Genomic DNA, 13,692 nt, shown 5'->3' with positions numbered 1-13,692 from the left:
GGGTAAAATGAGAGCACTCCCATCAAGTCTGTCTCCCGGACTCTAGTTAGGCTAGGATAGTGTCAGGGTTGTCTCTGGGAATCTTGCTCTGTAAGAGGTAACATCAGCCTGACCAGACACCCTCTAAACTTCCTTCTATTTCAGGATTGAAGGATCTATTCCAAGTCACTGTATTACAGCCCCTAGGCTAAGACACTGTTCTAAATTTGCACACATCTCATGGCTGTCCAGTGAGCCATGCTATAAGATGCCTACTTTACAGATAAGGAGGTTGAGGCCCAATGGACTTCTCCAGGACTCAGCAGTGGTCTGGGGAAGCCAGAATCCAGGCCAGTCACACTCTCCTCCAAACTTTCAGACATTTTTGCAGGTCCTAAGCCTCCTTTAGGCTGGAGCCCCAGCAAGTCTGAAGACTGCAGAGTTCACGGGTCAGAGTGGAACAGGAGGAAACAGGTCAGCCCCAGGGAGTAGAGCAGGGGACGTCACCCTGACAGAAGCCAGACTTACTCTTTGAAGGAGCCATAATACTGGTTAATGAATTCAATGGCTTGAGGCAGAAGCTCCTCCACTGGGGTGGGCTTGTCTCTGGGTCCTCTGGTCAAACTCTTGGAGTTCATGATGGACCCCATGCATAATTTGGACTTGCAAGAGATATCCTGGAAAGAGAGACAGGGGTTGAGTAGGGCTCCAATTCCCCACCCCACCATGACCCCCATATCCCAAGCCAGTCATTAAGCCTGGTCGTTCTCCAACCGATATGCTCACAATGACTCCTCCTCCTTGGGGTCATCAAGCTTTTTCCAAGCCTAGCTCCCTTCTCCTTTCCAGAGACCAGGTGGGTGTGAGCTGGCTTCTCTCTGTCCCTGCTCTGCAGTCAGCTAAAGAAACAGTGACAGCCTCTGAGAAAATTCCATGGCTTCTCTTAGGGGATATCACCTCTGCTTTCCTTTCTAAAGAGACCCAGCCAGCTCCTCAGGGAGCATGGCTCCAATGTCAGCCTAGAGAAGCTGAACGAGAGGATGATTATTTCAAAGTCAGGGGAGGCTTGGAAAGAAACGCCAGAGAGATGGATGTCCACGTGTCGACTGGGGTGCTCCTCTGTTTTGCTTTCTTTCTGAGGTTTGATGTTAGGTTTTGAGACGAGATCATATGCGGCCCAGGTTGGCCTCAAACTCACTATAAAGCAGGTCACTGTGAACTTCTAATCCTTCTGCCTCTGTCTTCCAAGCTGGCATTAAAGACAGTTTCTGTGCGGTTCAAGAAATCATCCTGCCTTCAAAGGCTTTTTGGTTCTTTCCCACTTTATAACCTCAGTATGAATTTCTCTCTGTCTCTGTCTCTCTGTCTCTCTGTCTCTCTGTCTCTCTGTCTGTCTGTCTGTCTGTCTGTCTCTTGTCTCTCTCTCTCTCTCTTTCTGTCTCTCCTTTGTTTTCTTTTATGGGTCTTTCTTTTGCTCGCTCTCTCTCTCTCTCTCTCTCTCTCCCTCTCTCTCTTTTGGTTTGGTTTGGTTTTTATGAGACAGGGTTTCTCAGAACCCTGGCTGTACTGGACTCCTTTTTAGACCACACTGGCCTTGAACCCTCAAAGATCCACCTGCCTCTGCCTCCCAAGTGCTGGGGTTAAAGGTATGTATCACGCCTGGCTTGTTTTATGTTTTGTTGTTATTGTTGTTGTTTTGAGACAAGGTCTCACAATGTAGCTCTGACTTGTTCCTGAACTCAGTATGTAGCCCAGGCTGGCCTCAAACTCAGACATCTGCTTGTCTCCTCCAAATGTTGGAATTAAAGGTGTGCACTGCCCAGCCTCATAGCGTGAATTCTAAAGTCAGAGTAAGGAACATAAATTTAGGCAGGCAGGAAGGAACCTGGAAGGATGGTTAGTTTCATTCCCTGGCTGCTTGAACTGCTGTCACCTCACTGTCACCTAGCTGTCCTTACAGAGACGACAGGAAGCTTCCTCTGTCAGTTTGGGCCAGCTTTGGGCAGTTCTGTTAGACAATTCCCAGATCGATAGGGCCCTTATGTTGCCCTAGCTGGGACAAAGGTCTCCCCAGCCCCAAGACTGCTCACCGAGGTGGCCTTGTGGTGAAGGGTGTCGTGAAAAATCTCTCCATTGCCCCAGTTTTTGATCCTCACGTGCTGTGGGCGGGTCGATGGAGTCACATGCAGCTTGTCCAGGGATTCTGGAACATTCTAAGATAGGTAAACATCCAGAGTTTTCCAAATGTCTGTAACCCCAACAACCATACAAGTGTCCCCTGGGCCTCTGTACTCTGCTTGGGTGAAGGACAGAGCTTTGTGTGGGCACATGAGGCGAGAGGCAGTCCTCAGTCCCCCACCCTTCCCAGAAGTTAGGCTAGTGGCAGCTGAGCACTGCAGGTGGTTGGACCGAGGCCAGGCTTCTGTCCTTACCAAGGCCTGGCCAGTGCTGGCTCATAAGGGGAATTCAAGTATGATGGGAGGGCTAGGGACTGCCAAGGAAGAGCTGGGAGGCTAACAGATACTCCACTGTCTTCCTTCCCCAGGGACACCTTTCCCCGACCCCATCTCTCTGCCACTTCTTTGCAGTCCTTAGGATGGAAGGGGTTCCAGGAAGGGGTCCACAGCTAGAAGCTAGGGGCTGAGACTAGGGACTCAGCAGCTGAGTCTAGGATCACTCTAGAAAATCATCCTTCCCCTGATCCCATGAATGTTCTTAAACTACCTGTGGTAGTTTGAGTATGTTTGGCCCATAGGAAATGGTATGCTAATAGGAATGGTCTTGTTGGAAGAACTGTGTCACTTTGGGTGTGGGCTTTGAGACCCTTCTCATAGCTGCCTGGAAGGGACATTCTTCTTTGGTTTGCCTTCAGAACAAGATGTAGAACTCTCAGCTCCTGCACCATGCCTGACTGGACACTGCCATGCTCCCACCTTGATGATAAAGGACTGAATCTCTGAACCTATAAGCCAGCTCCAATTAAATGTTGTCCTTTATAAGAGTTGCCTTGGCCATGGTGTCTGTTCACAGCAATGGAGCCCTAACTAAGTCACTACCCCAAACTATTCTGTCACCCACCAGGCAAGTTACCTGGGTAGCAGAGAACCCCGGAGACCTCCACTGCTGAACATCATGACTGTCCTTCTGTCTGCAACCCCCTTGGCTCCCTTTGTACCCCAGGTCTGAATTGCTCTACTCACTCCCCAGTCCTTGGCTTCCTGTGCCTTCCTGTCCAGCCTCCAAAGGGCTGTTTAGCCTGAATCTACCAAGTAGAAGAATGAAGCGCTTCCCATAGTGTGACCAAACTACTGACCTGTGCAGTCCCAGTGAGGAACTGGGGGAAACCATTTTGATGCTTGTGACTCTTAGGGTCATCCTGTGTTGTTGGGCTGTGAAAGGAAACAGTCATCGTGAGAAGGAGTCTGGCTGTGGAGGGGATCTGAGTGGCCTCTGAGATCGGCAGATGGGGCACCAAGGGCTAGAGGTGGGAATGATCTGTTCCCGGCTTCCAATCCGGGAGGATGAGGGACCCAGTCTTAGAGAATCTCATCCCCACTTCTCTCTTCATCTTTGCTTTGACCACCCAAAGCCAAAATGGTCTGAGGGGAGCCAGCCCAAACCATTCAGACACAGAGGCACACACACAAGCTCTGGGGAGATGCCCGCCTCAGAAAGACAAGTGCAAAAGCTCCAACAGCCCAGCCCTCCCAGGCCAGCAGGGCCCACCGCTCACCACCCACTTGGCTTAGCAACCTTTACCTTATCTATTTCAGTTTTCACTTTGGTGGGTATTGCTTGTTTGAGGCGTGGAACTTTCTATGTAGGCCAGACTGGCCCTGAACTTACAGAGATCCACCTGCCTCTGGCTTCTAAGTGCTTGGGTTCAAAGTGTGCATCACCAGGCCCAGCTCAAATCTTTTATTTAATAAACTGGGCATTTTAAGTACATGCCCGGAATCCCAGCATCTGGCAGGGTGTGACAGAAAGGTCAGGAGTTTGAGGCCAACCTTAACTACAAAGAAAGTTCAAAGCCAGTTGGGCTCCACGAGAACTTACAAAGCACCCCAAACTAGTTTGTTTGCTCCATACACCCTACTGGTTTCCAACTTGAGGCATCCTCCTGCCAGAGCTTCTTGAGTGCCGAGATTCCAGGTTCAAGCCCCAGTGCTTGGCTACTCCAAGTATTTATCTTGTAAAGAGTGAAAGGAACACAGGCAGGTATGAATAGCACACACTTGTGATTCTAACACCTGGACAGTAGAGGCAGGAGGATCAGGAGTTCAAGGTCATCCTCAGCTAAGTAGGGAATTCAAAGCTAGCCTGGGCTACATGCTACCTGTTTTGGAAATAAGATAAAAATAAAATTAAAATAATTAGTGGAGGGGAAAATATGCCAGCTATGGTGCTATACGCCTTTAATCTCAGCACATAGGAGGCAGAGACAAGATGAGCTCTATGTTTGAGGCTAGCCTGGTCTACAGAGTTCCAGGACAGCCATGGCCATCTATGCAGTCAGGCAAAACATCCATACGCATAAAATGAATAAATCTAAAAATAAAACAAAACAAAAAACCGCAAACTCCAGTTTTAGCGGTGACCCTGCTTGGTCTTTTAGTCATAACTCGCTCTCTGGTCCCTCATCCCCAGTGAGGTTTGTTAGTTCAGCTTAACCATCAGCAAGGACCCTGCTAGGTTAGTTTAGTGAGATTCTTCTTTACCTTCGCTATGGCTTGCCCTGGCCCCTGCTGTGTTTGGGTGGAACCCTATCTCTCCCTCTGCAGCGGGTCCTGTGCTCTCCTGAGGGACGTCCTCAGTAAAGCCCTCCTTGTGGTAAGTTAGCAGATATCACTAAAGTGGGAGTCACTGACTGGTGTGTGAAACCCCAGCAGTCAGAAGGCTTGAGGCAGGAGAATCGCTTAGCCTGGGCTGTAGAGTGAGCAGTTACCTCAAAGAACAAAGCAAGACGACAACTCCCACCCCCACCAAAGCAAACCAACAAAATCATTGAACAATTCTCTCCTTCTTGCTTGCAACAGGGTTTCCCGCACCTCCCGCCGCCTTCCAACTCACTATTCAGCCGACAATGCCCTTGTACTCTTGCCGTTACCTCCTGAATGCTGGGATTGCGGGCATGCACCACCACGCCCATCTGAATAATATTTTCTTTAACACTCTCCTCTGATCTGGACTGGTATGCCTCACCAGAAGGAGGGGAAAAAAAAGGAAGCCAAGATCTGCTTTCCTACAATCCTCCTTCACACCAGCCCATCTTGGGCTTCACAGTTTGGAGGATAGAACTGTATCAAAGACATCCCCTGGGTAATAGAATTAAAGACCATGTCAATGTCTACTCAAGTGCTTCCCCTAGACATCAAAATGTTTTAAATGCCTGAAATCTCACTGTTAACACGAGCCACAGTTATGCTGGCCTCAGGGTCCACAGCCTGAGGTTGTGCCTCAGCCTGGATATCTGCTGACGCTATGATGACAGTCTTGGTGCACGTATGCAATGTGTGCTTGCGCGTGAACAAATGCGGGCTCCAGCAGCCTGAAAGCAACTGGAGGAAACGCCAGCGAAGGTTCACACTGATTAGCCCGATATGATAAGCCACGTGCTATTTAAATCTCTTTCTTTTAACTTTTAAGTATCTTGATGTCTTTGTTATAATTGGAAGTTTTATAAATTTTGAAGTAATTTTATAACTGGGAAGAAAAACCCACAGCAATGAATAAACAGAGCTTTCCCCCAGCTACTATGTCCTGCTAGCAGATGTCTTCTGCCACCTGTTAAAGGGGAATCTAGGGACCAGATAATCAGGTGAGCACTTTAAGGCTCAGGACCCTTGGTTCCAAATTACTGCAGTTCCAAACACACAGTCTTGCTGAGACCTGGCTGGCCCATTGCGGGATGAAGGACCATTACGGACTTTCTTCGGACAAAGGGAACCCGTGGCTTGCTCAGGCCCATAGAATCACCTGCTGTCACCCAGATCTAGGTACTGAGCGGAGTGCAGAATTCACAGGGGACTTAGGGCAGCCAGACCACCTCTCTTGAGAAGTGGAGAATGTCTTATTGTAAAAGTTCCGCTTTGTCCTCTTAACCTTGTTTGTTTAGAGCACAATAAGGAGGGGAAGTGCAGCAAGGTGGGAGAGGGGAATGTGGCTAAGTGGAAGACCACTTGCTTAAATGTGGTTCAGTTCCCAGTACCAACAAACAAACAAACAAACAAACAAACAAACAAACAAACAAACAAAAAACAAAACAAACTTTAAGCGGTGGGCACAACACCTGTTATCTCAGCATTTGAGAAGCTGAGGCAGGAGGATTTCCAGGTTTGATACCAACTAATCGATGCAGCCAGAACCTGTCTCAAAGCAGTGTTGAGCAAAAGTTCCTTGGTGCAGAATCCCCCACTGGGCGCTCTGCCTAGCTTCTCTCGCGTCCCAGCGGGGCCACCCGGGCGCCTCCCCAGGTCCCGTGCGCGCGCTGTACCTGGCTGGGCCCACGCGACTGGCGACCTTCGGGCCAAAGATCCTGCGCAGGAAGCGACAGAGCCGCGGCCGGGCGGCGTCGCAAGCGCTGCTCAGACCCTCGCGCATAGCTGGGCCAGCGCTCCTCGCTGACGCTGTCCCTTTATCGCCGCGGAACCCCTCAGTGCCCGCCCCCGTAGCTCCCGCCCTCCTGCTGAGAGCAGAGCTCCGCTTCTAGTGGCCCAGGACAAGCAGGACCGCAGGAATGCCTGGTTTAGGTATTCCTCTCGCAGGGACAATAAGGATCGCTACCTAGACTCCCCCCTTCACCGGCTTATTTCCTCACTCCCTAACGAAATCCAAGCAAGAAGGCAAGTCTTTACTACCTCTGCTTTATGGCGGCAGAAGTTGGGGGACCAGAGAACACAACAGCCTAGGGCCACCTTCACCTCTGCTTCACTAGACCACTCCCAGGAAATGTTTTGTCCTTTCTCCCTGTTCCAGGTGGAGTAGGAAACCCTTGTGGCTGATGTTTCAGCAAATGAATCCCCAAGCCCAATTACAGTGTGAGTAGTAGGGATTTTTTGTTTTTGTTTTTGTTTTTGTTTGTTTTGTTTCTTTTTTTTTCTTTAACATTCTGAAACCCTTTGCTCTAAACTCCTAGATGGTCCCACATTTACCCTTTGTCTCTAAAACACACGTGTACACATGCATGGACACACCCTGCACACTTCTGAATCTCTTGTTTACACAAAGTTGAAAGCCAGCAGGAACAGGCTTTTTGGGTTGCATCGATTTGAAAATTATGTTTTAAAATAAAAATAAATAACGGGCTCCCGCTGCTTTCAGACTAAAATCCCCTTTGTAAGCTGCTTCCTTTTCCAGCAACATCCTCCTGCCACCTTTCCTGGGCAGTCCCATTTCGGCTGCTCCCCTTCCCCTAAGAAAGCCATCTGCAGCCCATTAGCCCCTCCGACCCCACAGCCAGGCCTTGCCCTTAGGAGAGTCAGCAACACATTCTCCTATTACCTCTCCCTTGCCTGACCCTTCCCCACACATAAACCTCTCTAAGGCTTCCCTTTGCCAAGACTGCCCCCAACTAGGGAGGAAGCTGTTGCTCCTCTCCACAACCTCCTGCAAGTTTCCTCCCTGACGGTAGCTACCGGATCTGCCGGTTCTCTTTCTCAGCCCAGTGCATAGTAGGTCCTCAGAGAAAGAGCACATAGACTGTAGAACTTGGAGTTAGCTCAAAGCTCAGCTCCTTTACTTTCTAGAGACTGACCTCTTGAGACAAGATAAAAGTAGTTCCCGCCTGGCTTTTGACATAGTATTAAGGGCACTCTAAATATCCGTGGCTGTATATGCAATTAATAAATGCTTCAGTCAGTCCATTGATTAAGTAGAAGGGCTTTGTTGACATGTGAACTGGCAGCATATTACCATGCCTCAAGTGTCCTTGTTAATGGGATGGAATCTCATTTGGGGCCTCCAGTGTGGCAACCGGGATGGTGGCCGTAAGCCAGCTGTCCAGTTTGAATGCCTGCTTTGCCACTTGCCAGCCATGAGATCTTAAGATGACTCAAGCATGGTGGACTTCTGTGTCCTCTTCCCTAAAGTGGGACGATCTGGCGCAGTCCCCTTCTGGATTGTCAGAGGGTGTGCCCCTCTTCTGGGCAGGATCAAGTCTCAGTTTGGTGACAGGTCATGGGCAGCTACCCAAGATTTTGGAGCAGGGGCATGACTTGTATGAAGTCAAGTTGGAGGGAAAGAGGTGTGGGGGCACCTGGATTCTGGGGGACAGAAGGCAGGGGTTGCAGAGAAAAACTGGATGAAGTCACAATATTTTGAGACTGAAGTGCTGTCCAGTTGGCTAGAGGCTCCGATGCCCTGCATAGGCACCCAAGCCCCAGGATTCCTGACAGCGGTGGTCCAGTCCCCTCCCACTTACTCTGCCTTTCACTCCTGGGCCATCTACCTCCTTATTCCTAACATAGTGACTTTTTTCCTGCAATGGAGGGAACGAAGGTTTGGAGGCTAAGGGACGTCACAAATACCACAGGATTAGGAAGTGGCAAAGCCACTTCCTTTTGCCTAACTCCCTTTCTAAACCTAGCAACACCAGGACAGGAAATTTTAGGGCCTCCCTGCTTACTGCCTCCAGGGGGCGCTGTTCACTGCAGTCTTGCCAATGTCTGAGCCAGGTACAGATGAGGCTTCAATGTGATTCTGTGTGTCACATTGCAAAGTAAGCTAGCCCGTCATCTTTCTACTTTAGTTAGCCTCAAGTCCTGGGCTGTGACTGTAGATTCCTAGTAGAATTCTCCTAGTTCTTCCATATACATTGCTGTTCAATTCTAAGATGCCCCAGGCCAACTTCAGAGTTCATCTCTGACATTAGCAGTCATGCAACCCAGACTTTGCCCTCCCAGAGCCTCATTTGCAGAATGAGATCATAGCAGAGGGCCCCATGGAGGTCAAGTTCAAAGAGTGTAGGTGCGTGCCTTGTTGTAGTCCTGGTGACAAAGAAGCCTCAGTAAATGGTGACAAACCCTTCTGTGACAGACACACTTCACTGTGCCTTATGTATATCTTAGTTCACTCCCCAGGATGCCCTCAGGTTAAGACACTTTGCAGACCTACCTGAGACTCAGGTGAACTTGCTCAAAGTCACACCGTCACTAAGCACATCCTTGGCATCCTTCAGTTGTCTAATAGTCAAAATATCTAACAACTGGTGAGGTACCTCAGGACATTACCACTGAGCTGACCACTAGCCTCTCCAGCCTCTATTCTCAAATATATCCCCCTCTCTTCTTCTTCCAGAGCGTCCAGACTCTCTCAGGAGCAGCACCAGATTTCAGTAGAGAATTCGGGGCCTTGGAGACCAGATTCTCGGGGGACTGGGAACAGATTGGGGCAGCAGGGGCCTGGCAGCCCTGAGGAGACAGCCAGAGAGAGGTTGCTTACCTGGGAATAGCACCTGGGGTTTTCTCCACGTTGTTGTTAATGTCCTTTTCCTCTTTCAGGTCACCTTGGTAGGATTTGACTCTGAAGAGAAACTTCCAGGGGCAAGCCATGTCTGTGACTTTGTGCTTCTGCACCAACTCTGCTGTTCTCCGTGGGGCTGAGGAAGGGGAGGGAGGTTGTGAGGTGAGGTTGAAGAAGTGCCTAATAGAACAGGGCCTTTTCACAGGTGCTAAAGTCCAGAGAATGGAGACAGAGCCTTGCTAAGGCTCAGCTAGGGCTTGCACAGTCACTGTTCCCAGCTACTGTCCCCATGAAGCTAAGCCTAGCTAAGGTTAGCATGGTCGCTCTCTCTCCCCTTGCTTGCACTCTGGGTTTTTATTTGGGGTTGAAATCTTGTGGGATAGACTCCTGTTCTGCAAAGATATATAACAAACTAAAGGGATGACTTGGGATGCCACACAGCCACCTACCAATGACAGCAAACACCCAAAAGCCCCCTTAGGAGAATCCAGTTACTCTGGGCAGGATTTACTTCTTGGCCTCCAGCAAAGTGGGCCCGCAGGAGCTGGGATCACTAAAGCATCTGCCTGACCCTGTCTGCCACCTGCTCATGAGAGGTAACCTTCCCTCTGGACCTGCACTTGGGGCTGGCACTCAAGTCCTGGCCACTTTTCCTTTGATTTGGGGGTGATCATGCATCCTAAGCGAAGGACACTATATCACGTGTTCCTTCTTTGTTATTTGAGAAGTCAATGATTTGTGTGTGTGTGTGTGTGTGTGTGTGTGAGAGAGAGAGAGAGAGAGAGAGAGAGAGAGAGAGAGAGAGAGAATTGAACTCTCAAGAGTTGAGGTTATATCTTTTAGAAAATGACAAGAAAAAGAAAGAGAAACTTCCCTGGGGGACGGGCGGGAATCTGACATCTCTGTAGCCAATGTCCTCCCAGAGGAAAGATACACTTGGAAGATAGAAATGGGGACAAGAACACACATAAGGGGGCTGGTGAACCTCAAGGTCCTGGTGACCTGGATCTTGCCCTGACTTTTTCTAGCTACTCATCTAAACCAAGTTAGCTAACCGAAACTCATTTCTTCACCCCTGAAATGGGATTAACAATGTCCCCCTTATCAGACCTGGGGTGGGTAAGGGGTACATCTCACAGAGATTAGCAAAATAAGCTATGTGCATTAAAAGTTCTCAGCAGGGCATCCCCTCCCCCCAACTCTGAACTTTCTAGAAAGTTTATTCTCTGTAGTGTAATCACCACAGCAAACATTTGCAGAGAAGAAATCTGACCACATGCGTGGTGGTTCAACTGGCAGACCCTCCTGTGGTCGCTCTTCCCACACCTTTCACATTAGCCTCAGTCCGGCCACAAAAGGGTTGGGGCGGAAAGCCTAGTTTTCTGAGCTTTCTCAAACAGGAAGACACCCCTGAGAGCAGCTGTCCCCAATACAAGACTCACCTTGTAGTTGACTAGGCTAACAAGACCCAAGCCTGAGGAACCTCAGAAGCGTCTCTAAAAGTCCAGTCCCCTCACCAAGGTGGCTGAGAAGTTTCAAACCAGCGACACTGTGTCCCGTGGGGCCAGAGTCTCAGTCTTCAACTCCCTGTAAAGCTGTGGCCCTGACAGTAGCCATCAGGTATTTATACCCATCCACGCTCTGCAGAGCTGTTTTGCATAAAGTCACTGTTCCCAAAGGGAGAGTCCCCAGTAGGGTGTGCAAGTTAGCTCATTCGCGATGGACACTCCTAGTCTGTATGCATTATTACGTCACTCTGTGGTGTATCTTCGGTGAGGCCACCTCTTCCTGGTCCCCAGTCCAAGGCAATGGTCCCTTGGCAGCGAGTGGCCTCTTGAAAACTGGGACTCACTAGGAGGGAGGCTTTTCTTAGCTGCACCACAGACCCTGGCTTGCAGCTGCTGGGGATTTTGTTCTGGGCATGGAGCACTCTGGTTCATTTCTGTCTGTTCTCTCATTTGCAGTTTGTAGCAGAAGTCCAGAAATCTGTGGATTACTGGCAGTGTGGATCATGCCGGAAAAAAAGTCCAGGTTCCAAATGACCAGTGCGGTTAGATGGTGCCAATATTCCAACACGCCCAGGAACCATTCATCGGGAGGTTTTCTAGAAAGGCAAGCTGTGGCACAGCGGGGCCCCTGGGATGCTGTCTGACCCTCATTTTCCCCACTACTAGTAAATTAGTTTGGGCAGCATAGTGGGTAGGGCTGTGCTGAGAGAAGCCTTTTTTCCCCCCACAGCGGAATTAAGTGTGACTTCTTATATACAGAATTATAATACCCTACCTAGGTCTGGTGGCACACGCCTTTACTTCCAGGATTCAGGAGGCAGAGAAAGACAGATCCCTGAGTTTGGGCCAGTCTGATCTACAGAGTGAGTTCTAGGACAAACTAGGGCTACATAGAAAAACCCTGTTTTGAAAAACAAACAAAAACGAGCAAATTATAATTTCCTACAACGATTCATACATGGCATGGGATTTTCCATTATGAAAGTGAAATATTGACAGTATTAGGGGAAAAGGAACAAACAGAGAGAGGGAAAATCCCCCTGGCATATCCCGCCAGGGTCCACTCATCATCCCATGGTTCCCAAATTCAGCTCAGCCTCGTGTTTTGCCTTTGTCTAAGGTACACCAAGTAAGAGTCACCCAAAAAGTGTGTGGTGTGGCCTCAAAAGTTGAGCGAACAAATAGACTGTTGAGTGAATAAATGAGTTACAAATCAAGTGGCTGGGCTGGGGAGATGGCTGAGTCGTCAAAGTGCTTGCCTTGCACGTACAAGGACCTAAGTTCAAACGCTGGGCGTGGGTTGGTGAGATAGTTCAGCAGGTTAAGGAACTTACCCGCAAGTTTGGCGATCTGAGTTGGATTCCTGGAACCTACACGGTGGAAGGAGAAAACAAACTCCCATAAATTGTCCCCTGACCTCCACATGTGTACCACTGAGCATGCATGCATGCATGCACACACACGCCCCCTCCCCCCACACATACCAGTCAATTGGTCAGTGATAAAATGCTGGGTGTGGTGACACACACTTATAATAAGATCTAGGGAGGGAGGCAAAGACAGGAATATGCCTGGGTTTTGCTGGTCAGCCAGCTAGCCTACTAGGCAGGTTTCGGACTGGTGAGAGATGGTGGGTGGCTGAGAGACGAGAGCTGAGGTTGTCTTCTAGCTCCTACAAATACTTGCACACTCTCATATACACATATGCACACACACACACACACACACACACACACACACACGCGCGCTCACGCACACACAGAGCTTATGAATTTCAGTATATCAAAGTCGACCTCCCTTCAGGCTTCATCCAGGAAAGCCACCCCCACCCCCACCCCCACCCCAATACTTGGAAAAGACTGAGCTTCTAATGGGGAGCGTGAAGTCTAGAAAAAAGAATGGACGATTAAAGTTTAGAGTGATGTGGATGGCCTGCCCCTGAAGAAGCTTGGTCCACACTGCTCAGAGGATGGATACATACAGGAGCAACTACACTAGGTTTAGAAGTTTGCCACAATGGGACCCCTAGCCCCTGTTAATGCTTCCAAATATTACAGCTATGCCTGCGACAAATTATATGAATCAACCCCTGGACTCTGTGAAACAGATACTATAACTTTCCATCTGTAGAACCTTCCGGAGTCTCATCTACTTTGCTTTGGAATACTTGGCTGAATTTTGTTATTTAATAGGTCCAAAATATCTGTTCTTGTGGCAAGAGATTTGGGGCTATGAGCAGCGAGGCTCCTGGATGTGTGTGGAGTATCCTTGTCTCAACACTGTGCCCTGTTGGCCCTCTTAGACACGTACATCTGGGAGGTGGGGGGCATCTACCTGGCCTTGTCCTGTGCTGCTAGTGTCCCTCAACAAGAAACCTAGGCTTGTGTGAAGCTCACTACCCAAAGCACAGTGCTTAGGGCTACCTTTCTGTGGTGACTAGCCATGGCCTTTTGACTCTTCACTCTCTGGAGGCAAGAGACCCAGTGGCCTGGAGGTTAGGTGAGCCTGTGTTGTTACCTGAATGGTGGATGCCAGCTAGGGCTCTGATGGGCTGGCTCAGGGTAAGGGCTTGGTGACCATTTCTCCTTTTTACCAGTCTCTTTTGCATTTTGGTCATGTACCAGCTTTTGGAATGCTAGCCGCAATGTCTCCTCTGGTGCTTTTCCAACACACCTTCCAGCAACCGTGGTGACTGATGCAGGGGACAGGACTTGGGTCCTGATGACTGTGTCCCCTGAGCACCAGG

General features: G+C 49.4%; 1 protein-coding gene across 2 annotated transcripts in view; it reads right to left on the bottom strand.

Moving 5' to 3' along the window:
- Nucleotides 1-11,023, bottom strand: part of Nos2 (nitric oxide synthase 2) — a 35,887-nt gene extending 24,864 nt beyond the window's left edge. Inside the window, 5 exon segments of one of the 2 annotated variants that reach the window (NM_012611.3) lie at nucleotides 508-656; nucleotides 2,070-2,192; nucleotides 3,293-3,368; nucleotides 9,418-9,574; nucleotides 10,881-11,023. In NM_012611.3, coding sequence (NP_036743.3) covers nucleotides 508-656; nucleotides 2,070-2,192; nucleotides 3,293-3,368; nucleotides 9,418-9,527 — 458 coding nt within the window. In that variant the 5' untranslated portion in view covers nucleotides 9,528-9,574; nucleotides 10,881-11,023. 2 annotated transcript variants of the gene reach the window in all.
- Between the last annotated feature and the right edge of the window lie 2,669 nt (nucleotides 11,024-13,692).

This window comes from Rattus norvegicus, chromosome 10 (assembly GCF_036323735.1).
Source record: "Rattus norvegicus strain BN/NHsdMcwi chromosome 10, GRCr8, whole genome shotgun sequence".
In the NCBI taxonomy this organism is placed as follows: Eukaryota; Metazoa; Chordata; class Mammalia; order Rodentia; family Muridae; genus Rattus; species Rattus norvegicus.
Note: the sequence above shows the minus strand (reverse complement) of the source record. Positions and strands in the feature narration are given on the sequence as shown.